Source organism: Dreissena polymorpha, chromosome 11, assembly GCF_020536995.1.
Source record: "Dreissena polymorpha isolate Duluth1 chromosome 11, UMN_Dpol_1.0, whole genome shotgun sequence".
Lineage (NCBI taxonomy): Eukaryota > Metazoa > Mollusca > Bivalvia > Myida > Dreissenidae > Dreissena > Dreissena polymorpha.
The window spans coordinates 64,042,215-64,066,356 of NC_068365.1; the positions used below are offsets into that span (position 1 = coordinate 64,042,215).

Consider the following 24,142-nt stretch of genomic DNA (forward strand, 5'->3'; position numbering starts at 1 on the left):
TCGTCGTAGTAGTCGTAGTCTAACTAGTCGTAGTAGTAGTAATAGTAGTAGAAGTAGTAAAAGAAATGCTAGTAGCAGTATTAGTTGTATTTACGGATAAATGTCAGATATTCTTTATATTGAAAATAGTATTAATATATTATATATAAACTGAAGTTAAACTACCAAATAAAACAACCGCTAATTTAAATAAATGTTATTAAATAACTTGACGTTTGGTTCAGTTTCAAGATGTTCGTCTACGTTATATTTTCATCCTTCATCGTGGCTATTGTGGATGCTGATCGTCCTCCTTGCCGACACGGAGGTTCAATCCGATATTATGGTGGACATAATTATGGTGAATGTGAATGTTTTAACGGCTGGTACGGAACGTTTTGTGAATACAGTAAGTGATTTGTGTATTTAATGAAAACAATATTATGGTTGACAAGTGGAGAATCCGTATCATGCGAATTGTTTTGAAGTAAATTGTGTGATGTGCACATACGTTTATATTATAAAGTCTATTTACACAACATAAGATTTAGAGAACAATACAACCGTGTAAGATGGTATGATGAAAGTTTGGGATGTAAGAGGACTAGTTTTGTAGATGATCGGGCCAAAAGTCAATATCACATGCGCTCGTAATATGAACATCGTTGAACTAAAACAAATAATTTCATTCTGTTCAGGTTAACAGCATACTTCATAGCTTAAAATAAAAGTATTTCCAGAAATGTTGTTTTAATATAAACGGTGACTATCCTAATATAAAAAGCGTTCGCTAGGATTTTGAAAGTAATAGTTTCACATATTATACGCTAACAAACGTAGTAAGATTATTATTACATATAGGTTATTGACTTAATAAACAACAGTTGCAATCACCATGGTGACAAACATGCTTTTTTTTATTTCCTTGTTACAGCTTTGAGAGATTTTAATACCATGCGCTGATGTACATATGTATCTATGAATGGAACACAATTACTGATATATTGGAAAACAATATTATTACTTCTAATATGAATAAAATTGCATTGCGTATATAAAAAGCCTCAGTACAGCTTTGTTATAGCGCACACATGAGGAATAACATTCCTGTACTATTCGAGGGCTATGTATAAGGAGTTCAAGATTGCATTCAATTTAAAAACAAAATTATTAGATTCCGGCCAGAGCTCTTCGGACGCAAGTGCCGAAATAGTCATTTCGGTTTCTATTCCTATTTTATATTTGCAACTTATTAATAAAATGTATCCGATACTTACTGTTAATAATACGCAGTGTATCTGATCGTAATGCATTTCATAGATCGTTTGTTCGCATTCAGTCTCGATGGCTGGGAGGTGTCCGGGACATCGTGTTACCTGTTTGCAGACTAGACCAACGTCAACTGGAAGTAGGCCATTGTCAGATGTGAAATTACTTCTTCCTAAATTTTAATATCGTGTATAAAACAAATTAAAATCTCCCAAAGTATAATTGGTAATTTGGAATAAGAATGCGTGCTTATTGTTCTGCTTGTCCGGCATGACATTTGTATAGGATGTCTGGATTAGACTACATTGAAACGTTTGTCATAAAACTCTATGATGGCGTACATGTGGTATATATATCAGCTTAATTTCATATCGGACTCATGTAGACTTGCTTTTCCGGAACTTGTTGTGGACCATGGTTGTGTTTTTATGAGACTAGAGTGACGCTTATTTTAAATTATGACTCGTGTGAGCTTGTTTTGGTTACCCATATTGATCCTCTTTATTAGAACCTTATGGTTTTGCTTGTATGGGTTCCGTTTAGACTTGTTTTCTTTATCTTCTTTCCAGTCGAAGACTAGCTCGTTTGTATCGTATCTACGTTTGCTTCTTGTTGGGACCCACTTGTGCTTATTTGCTGGTTTCCCATATTGTCTATCTTACTGTTATTCTTGAATACGTACTTAATCGATCTGTCAAGGGGATCATATGTATTCCATAGTGTCCATTCGGTAGATGAAGCCCAGATCAGCAACTATGAGTTGACTTACTAGAAACTATATTCAAACCATGTATGTATGTATTTCTTTTGACCTTGCAGTCAAGGCTAACCCATGAAAGTGCAAGCACTTATTTCCGATGGGGTCCTTTGGTTTTTGCTGAAGAGAGAGCAAGCAGAAGAGACAGTATTGAGATACAAGGAATCCGGTTGCGATACCCTAAGTCTTTGCGAATAGATCCTTTGTTTCTTTTACGTGCTCAGTGTATAGCACCGTAACACGCGAGAATTACCTGGGTTCCATACCAGCACATCTCTAGTTGGTGGGGAACACTTGAAGCATTTCTGAAATTTCCAGTGCCCCGGCCAGGAATTGAACCGGGGTCCTCTGGAACTGTAGACCAGTGTTTTACCACTAGACTATCGCACCACCCGACTACCTGTTTTAACATTTAAACATATACATGGATAGTACATGGTTGTATGGAATACCTCTTTACCACATAATAAGAAACATATAAAAACAAGGCCAGCCTTATCAGGGCTATCAGCTTGATAATGTATGTCATACAGATGTTTAAGGGACACGTGACTGCATTGTTAAATCGTACGTTGACGTTCCACTGCATATACACGCATTAAATATTATTCTAAAACGTGTATTTACCATTGCGCAGGCATAACAATTAGAATTTATCGTACTTAAGTTCTAATAGATCAGCACTCAAAAACATTGCATGTGAACTGATAAACACCAACATATAAACAATAATGTTTGTTGTAAATTTATGCTTTCATGTTCGATGGGGTTTATGAACAGTTTATTCAAAGTATGCATGGACCATGTACTATTAGTGATTAAGAAAGATACAAGCAAACATAGCATGATTAATGGGACGTAGCTTGGTAAAAAAATGTGAATTGACTCCTTCGAAGGCAGGATAAAACACACCAGTTACTACCATTTAATGAATCTCATGGATATGATACATGAAGCTAATAAAATGACTTTGAAACAAAAAAATCAAAATTATTATAAAAAAGACGAAGTTGATGATGTCGCAGATAATTACAAAAATATATTATTATAATATATGATGATACTGATGATGATTATGATGATGATGAACATGAAAAGATGGAGGGGAAAGTGGACGAATATGACCATTACGATAATGATAATTACAATTTATGTGATAATTATAATGATGCTAATGGTGCTGCTAATGCGGATGGTGATGCTACTGCTGCTGATGATTATGCTGCTGCTGCTTATGATGATGATGATGATGTTGATACTGCTGCTGTTGTGGCTGCTGCTGTTGCTGATACTGATGCTGAAGATGCTGAAGATACTGATGATGATGCAGATAATGAAGATGCTGAAAATGCTGATGCTGATGCTGATGATGATGATGGTGCTGAAGACGAGGACAACGACGACGATGACGACGACGACGACGACGATAATGATGATGATGATGATGATGATGATGATGATGATGATGATGATGATGATGATGATGATCAAGATCATGATGATGATGATGATGATCATCATCATCATCATGATGATCATCATGATGATGAACATGATGATCATGATGATCATGATGATGATAATGATGATGATGATGATGGTCGTGATAATGATGAAGATGAAGATGATGATTATTATGATGATGATGTAATAGTAGTAGAAACAGTAGTAGTAGATGTAGTAGCAGCGGAAGTTGTAGAATAAGTATAACCGGTACTTGAAGTAGTAGTAGCAATAGTAGTAGTAGTAGTATTAGTAGTAGTGTCGGAAGTAGTAGTAGTAGTAGTAGTATCAGTAATAATAGTATCAGTAGAAGTAGAAGTATTAGTAGTAGTAATAGTAGTAGTAGTAGTAGTAGTAGTAGTAGAAGTACTAGTAGAAGTAGTAGTAGTAGTAGAAGTAGTAGTAGTAGTAGTAGTAGTAGTAGTAGTAGTAGTAGTAGTAGTAGTAGTAGTAGTAGTAGGAGAAGTAGTAGTAGTAGTAGTAGTAGTAGTAATAGTAGAAGTAGTAGTAGTAGTAGTAGTAGTAGTAGTAGTAGTAGTAGTAGTAGTAGCAGCAGCAGTAGTAGTAGTAGTAGTAGTAGTAGTAGTAGTAGTTGTAGTAGTAGTAGTAGAAGTAGTAGTAGTAGTAGTAGTAGTAGTAGTAGTAGTAGTTAGTAGTAGTAGTAGTAGTAGTAGTAGTAGTAGTAGTAGTAGTAGTAGTAGTAGTAGTAGTAGTAGTAGTAGTAGTAGTAGTTGTAGTAGTAGTAGTAGTAGTAGTAGTAGTAGTAGTAGTAGTAGTAGTAGTAGTAGTAGTAGTAGTAGTAGTAGTAGCAGTAGTAGTAGTAGTAGTAGTAATAGTAGTAGTAGTAGTAGTAGTAGTAGTAGTAGTAGTAGTAGTAGTAGTAGAATTAAACGACGTAGTCGCAATATGAGTATTATTAGTAGCAACTGCATTATAAATAATATTAGTAAAACTAATAATTGAAGTGGTAGTATCAATAGTTGTGGTAGTCGTAGGAAGAACAACATCGGCAGTAATATATGCATTGTTTTTATAACATCGTTTACGACTATACATACACTCCTTTTTCATCAACGAAATCGTAAACGCACAATATATAAAATATGACTTCACAAATGTACTAATCTTGTAATCGATACAATAAGTGACGCAGTCAAAAAAAACTACGATGTAATGTTCGCGTGATCTGTCAATAGAAAACCTTGTTATCTAATTTGAAAAGGTAGACCTTTGACGACCAAAAAAGTGTAAAACATGATATATGGCGGATCTACCGATATATAGACGGCTGCAATCCGTTGTTGGCAAGCCACTTAATATGTAATGTTACGGAAAGTGAATAAAGTGCATATTAAAAAGAGACGATTTAAATGAGATTTAACATCTGGTTCAATTGTGGATACCGCGTATTTTCCTATGTAAGAGTAAGATGTGTTGTTAAGTGTAAGTGAATGTGTTTGTGTTGGCGATATTTTGTGTTCTTTTTAACACAAATATGCTTTAGTATTAAATGTTTGACTGGTATAATGTGGTCATTTAATACATAAATATATAGTAAGATATATGCAAATATGTTGTATATTTGCGACATATCTTATTGTCTAGATAAGACATGACAAATATTCATACGACTCGTAAAATGTACATCGTCTAAAAACTATGAATGTACAAACATTAGTTTGCACAAATGGTAGTATTATTATTAAACATTCACTCATTTCACAAGCATGTTCAACATGTCATTATTGTATGAACACTTATACTTATACGGCTATTAAATACAATCCATTTCGAAACACTTGGTACTTGTAATAAATATAAAAAAAGCGTGCTAGACATTTTACAATTTAACACATACTTAAACCTATAACAATGATATGCAATTTTAAAAAAGTAACTTATAAAACAATAATAACAAGATGTGGTTGTTTAACACTATGTCCCCAGCATATATTTGACCTTTGACCTTGAAGAATTACCTTGACCTTGACCTTTCACCACTCAAAATGTGCAGCTCTATGGGATACACATGCATGCCAAATATTAAGTTCCTATCTTCAATATTGCAAAAGTTATGGTCAATGTTAAAGTTTGACGCAAACAAACCAACAAGCCAACAAACAAACAGACAGGGCAAAAACAATATGTCCCCAGTATAGACTGGGGGACATAAAAACAGGAATAGCATTTTACGAAAGCTAGTGCTTATCATTAATTATATGGTGGATAAGTACATATAGTTATTTAGAGAACAATTTAAAGAAAATAATTTCTTCTAATCAGTGCTTCTTTTACAAATTCTTCTAGTTTAATTAGTTCACACGTGTCAGTTGTATTTCACAATTGGTGGAATATATAAACTGTCGATCTATATAATAACATCTCTTTAAATCTCTTAACGATGTGTATGAATCACCTTTATATATAAAGAGAAATTCGCCTATCTGCGTACGTTCGTTTGAGCGTGTATGGTGTAACCTACCTCCGAGTTTTCGTTTACCATTCCCTGTGTTTTGCTTTAACTTGCTCAGTGTTTTGAATTACCTTTTTCCCTGTTGTGTTTTCCTTTTCCCAATTTTAAGCCCCGGTTCACCGTTAATAATTTTAATGCGATTTAAAAAAAAGGGCTTCAGTTGTTATGAATGTAAATGATCTATACACACGTATTTGCTTGTAACAAGTACATTTAATTATATTAATGTTCCAAAAGATTATATTAATGTTCCAAAAGAACTTCGAGTACATGGAGTATATAATTGACTGTAGGCCTGGAAAGGACGCACGCTAGGGGCAGCACGCCCTGTGGGCAATAAACTATTCCAATATAAATTACTAATTCATATGTGTATGTGTATTTCAGACGGTCTGATCGACAGTAGAAACGAATTCTGCTATGCTATCTTTTAATGGGGCCTTTTCACGTTTGGTAAATTGACAAAATTAAAAAAAAGTTGTTTCAGATTCGCAAATTTTCGTAGGTGTTATGATATTTGTGAGGAAACAGTAATACTGAATAGTACCCATGCTCTAGATATCCATTATATGCATCTTTTGAGATTTGAAAACCTGAAAATTATAGGCGTTGTGCACAACGCGAAACGATTGCATTATTTGGATAGGTATGTAAAAAATAAAAGGCATCATAGCTTGAGTATGGATGGTCAAGTGGTCTAAGCGGGAGACTTTTACATCCAGGACTCCAGGGTCAGTGGTTCGAGTCCAGTTGAGGGTTATTATTTTTTTAATTGTATTCTTTTCTTTTTACTGGAGATTTGTAGGTCAAATGTCTAAATTTATTAATATAAAGCATTGAATGACACACTTCAATACATGCCAACATATGTGAAAAGGCCCCTTTAAGTATTTATGAAAAAGGGCATATCATTTTGACGATTATAACACGATAGTAAGTTCACCTATTCACCCTTTTCCTGGACAAGCGTCGCACAATTTAATGATATAATGCTCAGTTACTAGGCGACAATCACTGACAATCAGCAGCACATGCGTGGTGGTAAGTTGACAAATGACGTGCGTACTAACATATCAAATGTTGATGAGCGTAATATAATAGGTGCTCGGAAATGTGTGTATACTTTCTTCTGGTTTACGTGTGTTTTCTGCCCTAATTTAATCTAAATGATAATCAACGATTTGCAGTGGTATGTTTGTTTAAATGGAGAATATTTGTTGGTTTCGGTAGATTATCGATTAAAAATCACGACTGATCAGAAAACTGAACAATATCAAGAGAAGCGCAACTATAAATGAACATGTTTTTCATTAATCGCTTAAGTATATGTTTGATCAATGTAAAAAATAACTATTTTCTGCAATTACGTGTTCGTGTTCGGTACTTTTTACTGCTTGTTTTGTTATTAATTTTTATTCCCTAACTGTGTTCTTGTGTGGGTCTGAAATCATGTGAGAAATGAGTATTACATCGTCCTAACAGCTTTTAACCCAACTTTTCATGTTAAAGTCTGTTTATATTAGGTAACTGGTCATTTAGTTCCTATATCCTAGGATTTGAATTTCTACTTGAACTTATTGGTCGTTATGCTTAATTATAGCAACATTATTTATCAAAATAAACATATTCTCTCGAGTACTATCAATTCATATAAATGCCGTGTTAATTATAACTTTCCGTTTGAGTGTTTTTCCAATATTTTTGCTAGGTATATTGCGTAAAGAATATCAAAATAATGGCCTTCCTGTGGATGTGTTATTCAGACTTTTTATTACAAAACACGATTTTATGAACATAAAAAATACATTGTTTTCAGGGTTGAGTAGGGAAATGTTAGGTTTCAATGTTTTGCATTGACAACATTCCATTGTAAGATAACATCATCTGTCAGAGACAGTAGATGATATATTATTTCCACACGTGGACAAGAAACTAAGATGTCCGGCTTAACTTCGTACCAATAAATGGACTTAAAAATATTGTTTCCTTTTATTCCCTATATTTATTAAATGAGATTCACTAAACATACTATTGATACAATATGTAAATTCATCTTATATTAAATGCTAAATCTGGCCTGTCGAAAGGTACTTTCAATGGCTCAAGGCGAATACGAAATCCAAAATATTTGCCAGACCAGCAAGTGATTGTATTGCAGTTTACTGATATATATTTGTAAGGAAACAAACCATTCGTCTGTTATTTCTACTGAAGAACTTACACGTTTATATAGATTGGCTGTCAGAAGAAAAGGGTCCATACCGAGACCGCAGTAGGAAGCCGATATCAAAGGTAATAGTACCTAAGATTTTGTAGGTGTGCGGGTCAAATAAACAAGTGTCTAATTAAGCATGACTGATAGTTAATAACACATATCTATATAAATAATTTATATCCGTTCCAAAAGTGCTGAGCACATGCAATGGTAAATATTTTATTCATTTTTCCAGGTTTATCTAATACAAAATCTCTAAATGGTTCCTGAATTCCCGATCAACTTACTTTATTTTCCAATGGATGTAAATGTACGAGTTATAGTCATAAGTATACTTGCTGCTCATAACTTCTGACACTTAATTACATTCAACACATATATTTACAACACAAATTACTATGCAGATACATATAACCTAAATTTATCAGCATACAAAACAAAAACACAAATATTGATCAACCAAGTTCCTAATAAAATGATAACCGTTCATGAATAATATAGCGATGTTAATATATGAATACTTCAACTACATTGAAATAGCGAGGTAAATGATGAAAAAGCTAATTTTCTTAACAATGCATGTACAGTTCGTTTTCAATATCATGCACATATATACAACATATAGTATTTTATCCGTTTATAAGACGCAGAACACGCCGGACGTGCCAATTAGCAGCATTGTTTGTACCGAGACAATGCAACGACAGCTCGTAGTATTGTAACGCCCTTTCATAGTCTCCTTCCATTTCATAGCAGTGTCCCAGCAAGTTAATTGCAGTCTCTGCATGATGTATCTTTGAGTGGTTTCTTATATCGTTTATAAAACACTCAAAGACTCTTAATGTATGTAGCTGATTGTCACGTTCACCGAGTCCTCCATACGTGAGATACTGTAGATAGTGTAGGAACGTACGAGCATCCACCTCAGCACAGTCCATCCACTCTTTTTCAATGTAATATCTCTGTGCCGCTTCCTCTGCAGTGGTATTGCGATTCATTTCAAACCACAATATAAAAGGAGCGCAGTACATTTCTTGCCGAAAAAAACTGACACAAAATGCGAATGGCAGTTCACTGAATACTTTGTCATTGTGACTTGATATCATATTAGCGAACGTATCGATATCTTGGTCATCTGGTAGAATTCTGTGTCCGCATACAGCCTTGACCCTGTTGTGATACCTCCTATCCACATCCTCCAACACTCTGACTGCCGCGTGAAAATGTCCACTACAGTATAATTGTGAAGCTAACTTTAAATGACTAGAAGCTACATCCGAGTTTAAGGAATATTGGACACGCCTTATGCTTTCACTGCCAAGAACGTTTCGAAGTCGCAAACGGTTAGATATTCGAATGGAAATTTGTAACAAGAACAGACGTTTAATAACTCTTAAAGGGACTGTTTTCAATCTTGCATTTGTGGGGTATTCAACACAAGTGCGTATTTTATTCATTATATCTTGCTCGAAAGTTGTAAACGAACTGCCTACAAGCTCTTCTGTGTAAAATGTAAAACTAGCCAGAAACCTGCTCAAGCAGTCGAACATCAGCAATAAGCTGATACTGTTTCGTAAGCATACACGCCCAAGTTCGCAAGTTTTTCCTATTCGCAATACATCACACGCTTTTAACCGACTTCCTATGTTATCTATACCCATGCAAAAAATATCTTGTAAGTTGTTACTTATCATGGAGTCTATGTACACTAACAAGTGTCTCTGCTGCACTTTAGAGAGCTTCCCGTCGAACAAGTTGACTCCTTTTATTATATAATGTGGGAGCCTTCCGAATCTAAGGCTGTTCTTTAACTCGTGTAAACAAAGCCAAAGTAGAAACATAAGGTTATGTTCGCACCACAGACAAGGTTGTGTTCTTTCTAAAGTAAAAAACATAATAGTTTTACAATGATAGCTTGTTATAGAGTCTCCAACAACTTTAGAAAATAAGGATTTTTTTATTAGTTTTAAGACAATGTAACATTTAATTTGTGTCAGATTAAAGCTAAACATTAGCATTCGTTCAATCAGGTTCGGTGACAGGCGCCATTCTTCGCGCTTGTAATCACTGTCTGGATGACCGGAAGGTACCAGGAAACACGGAGCTATCCGTGCGGCTTCTAGTAGTTGCACAGGTGGCCAGTGTCTACCCATGAATCTGTCTATCCAGTGTTGTATTTCAGGAAGAGGTTTTGGAACGATATAGGCTACTACTATATCCCAGTTAGGGATATAACTCACAGAAGGTCCATTTTTTGTTAACTCGCAATCTCTATACTTATACGCTAAATCCTGTTTAAATCGTTCAGCGCTCATTAGTACCTCCCCAGAATCTGTCCTCGCCCATCTGTCATCCCATACCGAAGCACAATTATCACACATTACATCACACAAAGACATAACCGGCTTAGGTGTGTAAAATTTGATAACTTGTAGCAAGTACTGTTGCGGAGGTGTCATGTCGTCTTGGAGCATCAGAAAATTACACATCCCTGCCTCCCAGTCTACCCAAACCCTCATGATCTTAACTTTGCCGGAACTAATTAGGACATCAATATCAGACTGGAGACCAGGAATGGTGGTCCCTTCCGATTGACTCCCGAAATGGAAATATTGAGCTGTCGAACCACACACTGTTTGAAATAACGTTGCCATGCATTCTCTCTCCAAAAACGTTTTTTTCCGCTCCATTACTGTTTCCTTACCGGCCCCAATGTCATCAAGTACTTTCGACAACCAGATAGACATGGCTGTAAAGTGCTCTGGATTCTAGAAATATGTATATAATTTCACTTTGATTAGTGGTTATTATTTTTTATTTATCATTATCATGTTGGTAAATACATATTCTAAATATTCAATTTTTAAAATATGATTGATAGAAATGTGGGTTATATTAACACAAACATTCATAAATGTTACTCTTTACCAGAGCACCTAGTGTAATAATCTTGTATAATATTGTATAATATTGTATCAAACACTCAGTGGATGCAATCTATGAATCCATGCGTATTCTTAGTATTTGTTATTATATGTTTTAAAGTATTTTCTCTCTCTCTCTCTCTCTCTCTCTCTCTCTCTCTCTCTCTCTCTCTCTCTCTCTCTCTCTCTCTCTCTCTCTCTCTCTCTCTCTCTCCTCTCCCCTCTCTCTCTCTTTCTCTCTCTCTCTCTCTCTCTCTCTTTCTCTCTCGCTCTCTCACGAGAACATAAATGAGCACATATATATATTTCTAACAGAATACACATACTATAGATTGAAAACCGTTTAATCGTAACTTTGTCAGTATTTATAAAACTCAATTTCCGTCAAGCTGAGGATGTGTTTTTTTTCCTTTTTAAAAACTGAACATGTGATAGAATGTTAATTTGTTTGCCTGTACTTCCTGTTTGTCAGTTGGTTTGCTCCACCATCCGCACCTGTCCGTGACAGTATATCTGTCAGTGCGTGTGTCGTGTCTTTTTGCGTATATGTACTTCAGTCTGTCTGTTCGTTCAACCGAATAATTGCCTGCCCGCCCGTCTGGATTAAAAATCTATAAAACAAACTTGAGTGTTATACCTGCATGTTTGTTTCAAAGTTTTGACCCCTTCTGTTGCACGGCGCTTTGACGTAGCCAACCCAAAACACGATTTTCTGACTCTATTTGTGTCCACCTATTGGAAAGCATGTACCTTGATTACTCAAATGAAGACACTAAAAACTCATGTATACAATCCAAATTAGTGTGTATAAGCGGCTTAATATGGGTTTTAACAAAATGTAATTGTAAATTATATGCCTGCTTTTGGCTGCAAACGAACATTGACTAATGTTTATCCTATTCAGACCATGCAAAAGTAGTAGGTATAAATGTCGCAGAATATATATATATGATGCAGATTGATAAAGTATTAAAGTGTTCCGCTTGTGTATCAATAACATACCAAATAAAATATTGGGTATGATTTGTTTTTTCTAAGAATTTACTGAACGATCATGATTTTGACTGATTTATCAACAGTTTGGTGTTGCGATAAGAAGGATGTGATGAGCATTTCCTACTTATCGAATCAACAAACAGTTCCGTATTATATCAATTCTATACACTTAACTCTGAATCATTTAAATTTAACACAATCTTATAAACACTGTTCTAAGTAACATAACACTCTCTTTCTATTTTACTTTTCAGTGGCGACAGAAAATCATAATATTTGTAAATTAATCACAAGTATTGATACGTACAGTTCAAATAATGTTCTGTTGCAAATTTTAAGCATATTTAACAAACGTAGAAAATTGTCTGATATATGATGATTTATACAGATGATTGCAACCATTCGTGGAAACAAAAAAGCAGCATAAACCCTGTTCTTGGACCCAAATTCCCGAGGCGAGGCAGAAATTTTCCTTTGGACCTTTCCACGTTTTTCTTACAGCAATAAGTTCTTCTTCTAACTTGTGCAACCTGAACGTATTAATAATAAGAATTATTGCCTTGCGATCAGAGATACAATTACGGTGTTTATATAGTTTTTTAATAAGTCACATACGACAACGAAATACAGAGACATATTTTACAGAGCAATATATTTTCATTTCTCAGCTTACACGGTACTTAGACCAATAACTCGCATTTGCATTATGGAAAATATCATTATATTGTTTTTTGTGTGTTTTAAATTTCTGATATGAACTTAAACTAATTTGTTGACGTCTTCGAAAGGGTTTATAGTCAATTATTTTGGTGGATGCTCACTTTTGTTCCTATCGCTTTAAGATATTATGAAACTACTTTTTTCTCTCGATTTGTAAATACGTGCCGTACGGGGGAAAGATCACAAACAATTTTGATATTACTACGCAAGCTTGGATTCAGTTAATTTAATCTGTTTTGGCTATTTCTTTAAAAAAATAAACCATAATATTTTCCTTCTTTCACCAACGTTTTGTTTATACATATTGTAGGTTAAATAGCTGTAAAACCATTAAATTTCGTGTGGTACGAATTTTCGTGGATTTCGTTGGTGAGCTAAACCACGAATTCAAGTACCAACGATTATTTATACATTTTTAATCCGAAATCGGTCATTTCCGAATGTCATTTCCGACATTTTATTTTGTTTTCGGTTATCCGAGATATTTGCTTTTTGTAAAAAGTACTTCACTTCAGTAGATCAAATTACACTATATCTTGACTAATTAAAATATTTCCGAATTGAAAATGGTAATAATACTTTTTAAATCAAGCACGGTATTTAAACTGTAAATCAACGATTGTTCTCTTTTACGTGGCGTCATCAAATTTAATTTGCAGATTGATCACATATGTCAATTCGTGCCAACTTAAGTCAAAAGAGACATAAAGGTTATCACACGTGTATTTAGGGGACCTTATTACTCAATTGTTACGCTGAGAATTGCAAATATTGTCAAAACAACATTGGTGGCAATTAGCGAGCGGGGACCCACAAGTGCGCCGCTATATCGCTCTTATAGACAATTATCGGCAACACTTTCTTGCTTCAGTGCACATTAACCTCAAGTCTTGCTGTCAACACAGATAAGCAGATTATGCTTCGTTATAACTCTGGTTGTTTTAATAAATGTTTAATTATTATGACGGTCAGTCTTCCCCGAAAATTTTAAATCCATGAATTACGTATCAATGAATTAGTTATTTTTTATTTGAAATCCAAGAAATTACGTGTCAACGAATTAGTTGTTTTTTTTATTAAACCACGAAATTTCATATCGACGAATTTCTATACGTTTACAGTATGCAAAGTAGTATCCGTTATTCTTTGCCATGTGTTTGGTCAAATTCAGATAATTTTAAAATTGACCCCATGTGTGGCCCTTTTACACGAAAAAGTCCCTTTAAATGTTGTGTAAAACCCCGAAACGGACCGCACACATTTTTACCTGAACATAGCCCGCAAGTCTTTGCACATTTCGTGTTCAAGGCCGGCTTTGGGCAAACGATCTCTTTTAAATCAGCACAATTGTCGGCGTCGTGCTCGCATACTCCTGAAACAGGAGATAACAACAAATGTACGTGAATGGCACGTTAGGGATAGGGATATAACTCACAAAGGTCCATTTTTTGTTAACTCGCAATCTCTATACTTATACGCTAAATCCTGTTTAAATCGTTCAGCGCTCATTAGTACCTCCCCAGAATCTGTCCTCGCCCATCTGTCATCCCATACCGAAGCACAATTATCACACATTACATCACACAAAGACATAACCGGCTTAGGTGTGTAAAATTTGATAACTTGTAGCAAGTACTGTTGCGGAGGTGTCATGTCGTCTTGGAGCATCAGAAAATTACACATCCCTGCCTCCCAGTCTACCCAAACCCTCATGATCTTAACTTTGCCGGAACTAATTAGGACATCAATATCAGACTGGAGACCAGGAATGGTGGTCCCTTCCGATTGACTCCCGACATGGAAATATTGAGCTGTCGAACCACACACTGTTTGAAATAACGTTGCCATGCATTCTCTCTCCAAAAACGTTTTTTTCCGCTCCATTACTGTTTCCTTACCGGCCCCAATGTCATCAAGTACTTTCGACAACCAGATAGACATGGCTGTAAAGTGCTCTGGATTCTAGAAATATGTTATAATTCACTTTGATTAGTGGTTATTATTTTTTATTTATCATTATCATGTTGGTAAATACATATTCTAAATATTCAATTTTAAAATATGATTGATAGACATGTGGGTTATATTAACACAAACATTCATAAATGTTACTCTTTACCAGAGCACCTAGTGTAATAATCTTGTATAAATATTGTATAATATTGTATCAAACACTCAGTGGATGCAAATCTATGAATCCATGCGTATTCTTAAGTATTTGTTATTATATGTTTAAAGTATTTTCTCTCTCTCTCTCGAGTCTATTCTATATCGCTCTAGTCTCTCTATCATCTCGGATCACGCTTATCTGCTCTCTCTATAATCTCATCTGCTCTCCTATCTCTCGCTCTCTATCTCTCTCTATCTCTCTCCCTCTCTCTCTCTTCTCTCTTTCTCTCTCTCTCTTTCTCTCGCTCTCTCACGAGAACATAAATGAGCACATATATATATTTCTAACAGAATACGCATACTATAGATTGAAAACCGTTTAATCGTAACTTTGTCAGTATTTATAAAACTCAATTTCCGTCAAGCTGAGGATGTGTTTTTTTTCCTTTTTAAAACTGAACATGTGATAGAATGTTAATTTGTTTGCCTGTACTTCCTGTTTGTCAGTTGGTTTGCTCCACCATCCGCACCTGTCCGTGACAGTATATCTGTCAGTGCGTGTGTCGTGTCTTTTTGCGTATATGTACTTCAGTCTGTCTGTTCGTTCAACCGAATAATTGCCTGCCCGCCCGTCTGGATTAAAAATCTATTAACACAAACTTGAGTGTTATACCTGCATGTTTGTTTCAAAGTTTTGACCCCTTCTGTTGCACGGCCGCTTTGACGTAGCCAACCCAAAACACGATTTTCTGACTCTATTTGTGTCCACCTATTGGAAAGCATTGTACCTTGATTACTCAAATGAAGACACTAAAAACTCATGTATACAATCCAAATTAGTGTGTATAAGCGGCTTAATATGGGTTTTAACAAAATGTAATTGTAAATTATATGCCTGCTTTTGGCTGCAAACGAACATTGACTAATGTTTATCCTATTCAGACCATGCAAAAGTAGTAGGTATAAATGTCGCAGAATATATATATATGATGCAGATTGATAAAGTATTAAAGTGTTCCGCTTGTGTATCAATAACATACCAAATAAAATATTGGGTATGATTTGTTTTTTCTAAGAATTTACTGAACGATCATGATTTTGACTGATTTATCAACAGTTTGGTGTTGCGATAAGAAGGATGTGATGAGCATTTCCTACTTATCGAATCAACAAACAGTTCCGTATTATATCAATTCTATACACTTAACTCTGAATCATTTAAATTTAACACAATCTTATAAACACTGTTCTAAGTAACATAACACTCTCTTTCTATTTTACTTTTCAGTGGCGACAGAAAATCATAATATTTGTAAATTAATCACAAGTATTGATACGTACAGTTCAAATAATGTTCTGTCGCAAATTTTAAGCATATTTAACAAACGTAGAAAATTGTCTGATATATGATGATTTATACAGATGATTGCAACCATTCGTGGAAACAAAAAAGCAGCATAAACCCTGTTCTTGGACCCAAATTCCCGAGGCGAGGCAGAAATTTTCCTTTGGACCTTTCCACGTTTTTCTTACAGCAATAAGTTCTTCTTCTAACTTGTGCAACCTGAACGTATTAATAATAAGAATTATTGCCTTGCGATCAGAGATACAATTACGGTGTTTATATAGTTTTTTAATAAGTCACATACGACAACGAAATACAGAGACATATTTTACAGAGCAATATATTTTCATTTCTCAGCTTACACGGTACTTAGACCAATAACTCGCATTTGCATTATGGAAAATATCATTATATTGTTTTTTTGTGTTTTAAATTTCTGATATGAACTTAAACTCATGTGTTGACGTCTTCGAAAGGGTTTATAGTCAATTATTTTGGTGGATGCTCACTTTTGTTCCTATCGCTTTAAGATATTATGAAACTACTTTTTTCTCTCGATTTGTAAATACGTGCCGTACGGGGGAAAGATCACAAACAATTTTGATAGTACTACGCAAGCTTGGATTCAGTTAATTTAATCTGTTTTGGCTATTTCTTTAAAAAAATAAACCATAATATTTTCCTTCTTTCACCAACGTTTTGTTTATACATATTGTAGGTTAAATAGCTGTAAAACCATTAAATTTCGTGTGGTACGAATTTTCGTGGATTTCGTTGGTGAGCTAAACCACGAATTCAAGTACCAACGATTATTTATACATTTTTAATCCGAAATCGGTCATTTCCGAATGTCATTTCCGACATTTTATTTTGTTTTCGGTTATCCGAGATATTTGCTTTTTGTAAAAAGTACTTCACTTCAGTAGATCAAATTACACTATATCTTGACTAATTAAAATATTTCCGAATTGAAAATGGTAATAATACTTTTTAAATCAAGCACGGTATTTAAACTGTACATCAACGATTGTTCTCTTTTACGTGGCGTCATCAAATTTAATTTGCAGATTGATCACATATGTCAATTCGTGCCAACTAAAGTCAAAAGAGACATAAAGGTTATCACACGTGTATTTAGGGGACCTTATTACTCAATTGTTACGCTGAGAATTGCAAATATTGTCAAAACAACATTGGTGGCAATTAGCGAGCGGGGACCCACAAGTGCGCCGCTATATCGCTCTTATAGACAATTATCGGCAACACTTTCTTGCTTCAGTGCACATTAACCTCAAGTCTTGCTGTCAACACAGATAAGCAGATTATGCTTCGTTATAACTCTGGTTGTTTTAATAAATGTTTAATTATTATGACGGTCAGTCTTCCCCGAAAATTTTAAATCCATGAATTACGTATCAATGAATTAGTTATTTTTTATTTGAAATCCAAGAAATTACGTGTCAACGAATTAGTTGTTTTTTTTATTAAACCACGAAATTTCATATCGACGAATTTCTATACGTTTACAGTATGCAAAGTAGTATCCGTTATTCTTTGCCATGTGTTTGGTCAAATTCAGATAATTTTAAAATTGACCCCATGTGTGGCCCTTTTACACGAAAAAGTCCCTTCAAATGTTGTGTAAAACCCCGAAACGGACCGCACACATTTTTACCTGAACATAGCCCGCAAGTCTTTGCACATTTCGTGTTCAAGGCCGGGTTTGGGCAAACGATCTCTTTTAAATCAGCACAATTGTCGGCGTCGTGCTCGCATACTCCTGAAACAGGAGATAACAACAAATGTACGTGAATGGCATGCGTTTGCAAATGGAGACGGCTAGGTATGACTTTAGAGAATCGTGCGAACGATATTCACGTTCATGTAACATATCAATGCAGACTTGTGATAAGTGAGATAACACGCCATTTCCATATAAAAGCTTTTTGGACGGGTAGTATCATAAAAAGACAGTATAAATGATTCGACATTGTGAACAAATAAGGCTTGTGCAAAGGAATACCAAAATGTATGTCTTCAAGAAATCATGTAACGGAAGATGAACCATGTACTAGTATTACTCAATTGTTACTATTATGGGACCGATTCCGCTGAGAATTGCAAATATTGTCAAAACAACATTGATGGCAATTAGCGAGTGGGGACCCACAAGTGCACCGCTTTATCGCTCTTATCGACAACTTTAGGCAACACTTTCATTCTTCAGTGCACATTAACCTCAAGTATTGCTGTCAACACAGATTATCATATCATGCTTCGTTATTACTCTGCTTGTTTTAATAAAAGTTTTATTATTATGACGGTCAGTCATCCCCGAAAATTTGAAAACCACAAAATTACGTATCAAAAAATTAGTTGTTTTTTATTTGAAATCCACGAAATTACGTGTCAACGAATTAGTTGTTTTTCATTAAACCACGAAATTTCATACCGACGAATTTCTATACGTTTACAGTAGAATACCATATTAGTGTGATCGTGTACTAGAATTTTTCCGTCTCCTCTTAAAATATTTCTTTAACTTGTCGGATAAATTCAAGTAGTGGAAAACATTTCCTACATTTATCATTTACGTATTGATGAAGGGAGTTTTGTAGATTGTGTTCAAGTGTTACAATTCAGAGACAAGCCTGAACAATGGATACGAGTTGTGAGTGTTCTTCTTAATACGGAAGATTTTAGACGGCTGTTCTATTCAAAATCTGAATTCTTCAAGTGCACGTTAGTGTTGTCTAGAGCAAATACTTGACTAACCAATAGCATCATATGACTCTGTACATAAAAATTAAACATTGTTCTCTTTATAATTTCACTTTTGATCAGTGGTTATTATTTTATATATTTGATTATCATATTACTAAGTAAATATTCTAACTATTATTAATATATGACTACTCCAAATGTTTATGTCATTCATTTGAAATAAACAAGTATTGTTTTATTTGTTCTAAATAACACTTTACTAGTTCATCTTATTTGATAGATTTGAATGAAAAACGCATGGTATGTATTGTGAAACCATGTGCATTCCTAATACTAGTATTGTATATAACATATTGTGAAGTCGTGTACGTAAAATATGTAAAGCCGGTTAACATGTACACGAGAACTGATACATTCATAAAGTCCAACCGTCCATACGTCAGTGCGCCTTTCCGTCGGCTTGTGTATCCGCCAGTCTGAAACGCTGTCTGTCTGTCACCCCTTATGTCTTGAAAATATGCCTATATGGCAGTCAGTCTGTTCGGTCGCACGAATGATCGCCTGCCGGCCCTTTATAGACCGTCCGCGCGCTCGAACGATACCCGACAGCCCGTCCTTCCGCTCGACTGCCTGTCTGTCTGCCGTCCGTTGATTATGTATATACGTGTGTATCGTATCTGTCTTACTAGGCATGTTGGTATTGTCGACAATTTGTGTTTGTCAGTCGGTTGGTTGCTCTTTCATCTTTACGTTAGTCCTTACGTTAGTCCGTTATTTCGTCTGTAAGTCTACCTATATGTCAATATTTCTGCCTGATACTGTTTGTATGTATCCATAATGTTCAATATAAACTTTATATAAAACACGTAAATGATATACATGAATGTTTGTTTCAAGTTTTGATCCATCCCCACCCACCATATTGCTCAACCGTTTTGATGAAGCAAACTCAAGTACGATTTTCTGACACAAATAGTCTGTCATTATAGAAAACATGTTTCTTGATAACTCAAAGTAAGATAATAGGCATATTGTATACAATCCGAAATACAGTTTAATAGCGATTTTATAAACATTACAGATCTAATAGCTCGTCTATCACTTAATTGATTAAATCAAAGTTTTGTACATTCTTTTGGGCCGTAAACGAATAGTCTGTTATACTTATTTTATCCAGACTGTGAAAAACTTACAAGTATAACTATCATATTTTTAAGAATGGTTGGCTGTACACTGATTACGTATTTAAGTGTTCTGCTTGTGTATCAATAATCTACCAAAGAAAATCTTTGGTATAGTTCAATTTAGGTATTTTAGTAATAACTGACCTATAAGCATGGTTTATTGTTTCGATATGTGTTCCTCTGAGAAAGAAGTAGTGAGTATTTAACACTTATTTGCACGATACAAAATTGCCTTTTTAAGCAATACTGTACGCCGTTCGCGTAATCATTTTTATTCTAACACAATCGAATCAACATTGTCTTATTAAATATAATACGCTGTTCATGTCTTCGTTACGAAAATCTTAACATTTCACAATGATATCACAGTTATTAATAGGTGTTTTAATAACCGCAAATTAAAAGCAGATTTAACAAACGTATATATCTTCCTCAATCAAGATATTATAAAGTTTCCACACTTACGGTTTTATTTGCACTACATTATAGGAACACAATGACTCAAATATCATATATGTGTTATCGCGCATTAGAGTGAATGTACTTTACTGCTTACTAACAATTTATTCAAACCTACGGGACTGTTTCAAATGTATTGGCTCCTTTCAATTGTTGCAGGATAATCAATTGTTATTTTCTTTATCTAAGATTTTTTATCTATTATACATATGCATCATTGCATCGATTCGTGTAAAAAACAAACACATACTTTGCTATTGTATCCTTATTCCCCTGGAGAGGCTGACATTTTATGGATATTTCTACGTCTTGCGTACAGTTACATGCACTTCGTCAACCTTCACATATCAAGAATTCATTATTATTGTAGTGCAATCAGAGATAACGTTGTTAAAATATTTTTTAAATTGGTCACAATACCACAATGAAGTAAGGAACAATATTGTTCAGAACAATATTTTTTCAATTCTACGCTTACATTTTGTGAAGCACAATAACTGGCATATGCATAATGCACAATATATATGCATTCTATACGATGATAATGATGACGATGACGATGACGATGACGATGATGATGATGATGATGATGATGATGATGATGATGATGATGATGGTGTTGTTGATGATGATGATTATTATTATGATGATGATGATGATGATGATGATGATGATGATGATGATGATGATGATGATGATGATGATGATGATGATGATGATGATGATGATGATGATGATGATGATGATGATGATGATGATGATGATGATGATGATGATGATGATGATGATGATGATGATGATGATGATGATAAGATGATGATGATAAGATGATGATGATGATCATGATGGAACATACTTTACCCTTTTTGGCATTATCTCACACGCTATCTAGGGAGCACCTTAAATGAATTATTTGTTCCATAATCTGATATTTGTCCATAACGAACAGAAGTATTGAAATAGATGTACACATATATACCTTATTAAGTTTATTAAAAACATGCATATTCAAATTTGAAAGCATTTTGATGTCCTTGGAGAAGATATTTAGAGGGATACATAGAGGGTACAGAACTGTTATATCCCTATATTAGAGTGTTATAACACGAGACCAATATATCGCTTGGTTGAGATCATATCTACAAACCATCATTACTCTTAACATATCATTAGTGTGCACATGAATGTATTTGACTGAGAGCGAAACATTAAAAGCATAATCATATGTAAAATATAACTTTGTCAAGACATTCTTAGCTGACATTCAAATTTTTAACTATTCAATGTACCGAGTGACCATAACGGCAGACGAATGTATGTCATCAATTGTAATTTTTAAAATGTAGTATCATATAACTTTTGTAGCGATTTTACAGCTGTAATGAATGATAGTTGCTGATTTATAAGGCCATTCTAATGTGATGTTATTATTCATAGCGCTGGCACGTTTGGGATATTCAATGAAAGAAGCAATCATTTTGACAATGTGAAACCCATCATGAATATAAAAAAGAGAGAAGGCAATCTATACTTTGTGGTGTTATTATATGTGAAAAATATACAACATTAGTTTATGTTCACAGTTAACATACTTAAGTGCAATTTTGCGAAGATGCGGATGCAGATTTATACAACTTTTGTAAGGAAACATTTGCTTAAGCTTGCACTACTACCTCGGATAAGCTTTTATCGACTTACATTTTGTTCCGTCTAATTGTTAGGTTTGTTAAAATCATGAGAAATAAAACACATAATCAAATTTGAATCAGCTTAATCAGGTTTAAATATTTTTATTTCCATGTGAACAAATATATCTTATAGTTAAATATTTCTAAATGATATTTACTATTTGATTTATACCATTTAGTTTGCGTTTCATCTTTTGTCATGTCTTATGCTTTTTACATTTGATAGTGTACATTACTTCCTCTGCATTTTCTGTTTTGTTAAAAAAATCTTGAACCTTGTATTTCATAGATGACAAAACATGTATACATGTACAAATGAATCCAATTAGTTGATATATTGTTCAATCCAACTACTTGAAAGACAGAACAATCAACAATTAAATTGTTACTAAATCATTTGCCCAAGTAAGATTTTCTATAAAGCATTTCTTTGGCGGACAAAATGAGTCTAACTTGTGATTTCCGGTCACGATTAGTACTGTTTGTATAATAACGGAAAGAAACATTCAATGAAGACGAAACGGGCATTATTGCAAACAATTATGTGATATTGTTGCAAAGTGTTTCTGGCTTACTTTTAATGTACACTATGTTTGTAATTGAATGTATAAACAAGTATACGCTTAGAAGCAATACTTAGCTATCTCTCCTGCACAGAGTATGCCCTACCGATTTCAAGATCTGCTTGACGCTCCTCACCAGTGGTTACTTCCGTTGATCACAAGTGAAAGACCAAATTGATTCTACAAACATTAATATCTTTGAATTATAGAGACACGATGATGTTGTTAATGATGATGATGATGATGGTTGTGGTTGTGGTGGTGATGATGATGATGAGGATGATGATGATGGTGGTGGTGGTGGTGGTAGTGGTGATGATGATGATGATGTTGCTTTTGTTGATGATGGTGATGATGATGATGATTATTATTATGATGATGATGAGGAGGAGGAGGAGGACGAGGAGGACGACGACGAAGACGACGAAGACGACGATGATGATGATGATGATGATGATGATGATGATGATGATGATGATGATGATGATGATGATGATGATGATGATGATGATGATGATGATGATGATGATGATGATGATGATGATGATGATGATGATGATGATGATGATGATGATGATGATGATGATGATGATGATGATGATGATGATGATGACTGTTATGCTCAATGTTGTATTCAAATGTTCAAAATTAATGATCAAATGATAAATGAAAATGATAAAATAGAATGAATAATTTAAACACTCATAGTAAAACTAATTTTTTCCTTGAAGAAAAAAATAATGCTAAATAAACATTGTGTAATAGAATAATACTAATACTACATATCAGTACCTGCACGTTCCGATTTGTTTATCACATTGCGCTGATGTCTAACGTGAAATCGAAAGTGAGTTTATATATGTTTTGTCGGTGATTTCCAATGACGTAGCGAATTGCTCTTACTTCTTAAAAAGCTGTCATATTCTATATCCCTTAATAGAAGTAAACGTAGTCGTTGTAGAACTGCAGAAGGAGAAGAAGAAGAAGAAGAAGAAAAAGAAGGAACATAAACAGACGAAGAAAGTAATTGAAGTAGTATTATAATAGCTAGCATCACCATCAGCATAAGCAGCAGCTAAAGAGGTAGCAGTAATAGTAATAGAATTAGAAAAAAAAGTAATAGTATAAGTAGCAGGAGTAGAAGACAGAGCAGCAGCAGTAGAATCAGAGGTAGTATTCGTTATATAAATAGAAGCATCAGTAGCAGTAGGGGTTGTAATTTTAGCGGAAGTAC

General features: G+C 34.4%; 1 protein-coding gene across 5 annotated transcripts; it reads right to left on the bottom strand.

Annotated features, from left to right (window-relative positions):
* Positions 1-8,402: 8,402 nt before the first annotated feature.
* LOC127851441 (uncharacterized) lies at positions 8,403-23,733 on the bottom strand. Of its 5 annotated transcripts, XM_052385210.1 has the most exons (9): positions 23,701-23,733; positions 23,015-23,088; positions 17,966-18,070; positions 16,409-16,509; positions 15,619-15,714; positions 14,104-14,208; positions 12,546-12,646; positions 11,758-11,852; positions 8,403-10,964 (listed from the first exon to the last, which is right to left on the bottom strand). In XM_052385210.1, the coding sequence occupies exons 8-9, from the start codon at positions 11,761-11,763 to the stop codon at positions 8,826-8,828; spliced, it is 2,145 nt and encodes a 714-aa protein (XP_052241170.1). In that variant the 5' UTR covers positions 11,764-11,852; positions 12,546-12,646; positions 14,104-14,208; positions 15,619-15,714; positions 16,409-16,509; positions 17,966-18,070; positions 23,015-23,088; positions 23,701-23,733; the 3' UTR covers positions 8,403-8,825. The 5 variants fall into 5 exon arrangements, 4 of the variants coding, with proteins under 4 accessions (XP_052241170.1, XP_052241174.1, XP_052241172.1 ...); XM_052385214.1 differs by lacking the exons at positions 14,104-14,208; positions 15,619-15,714; positions 16,409-16,509; XM_052385212.1 differs by lacking the exons at positions 12,546-12,646; positions 14,104-14,208; positions 15,619-15,714.
* Positions 23,734-24,142: the final 409 nt, after the last annotated feature.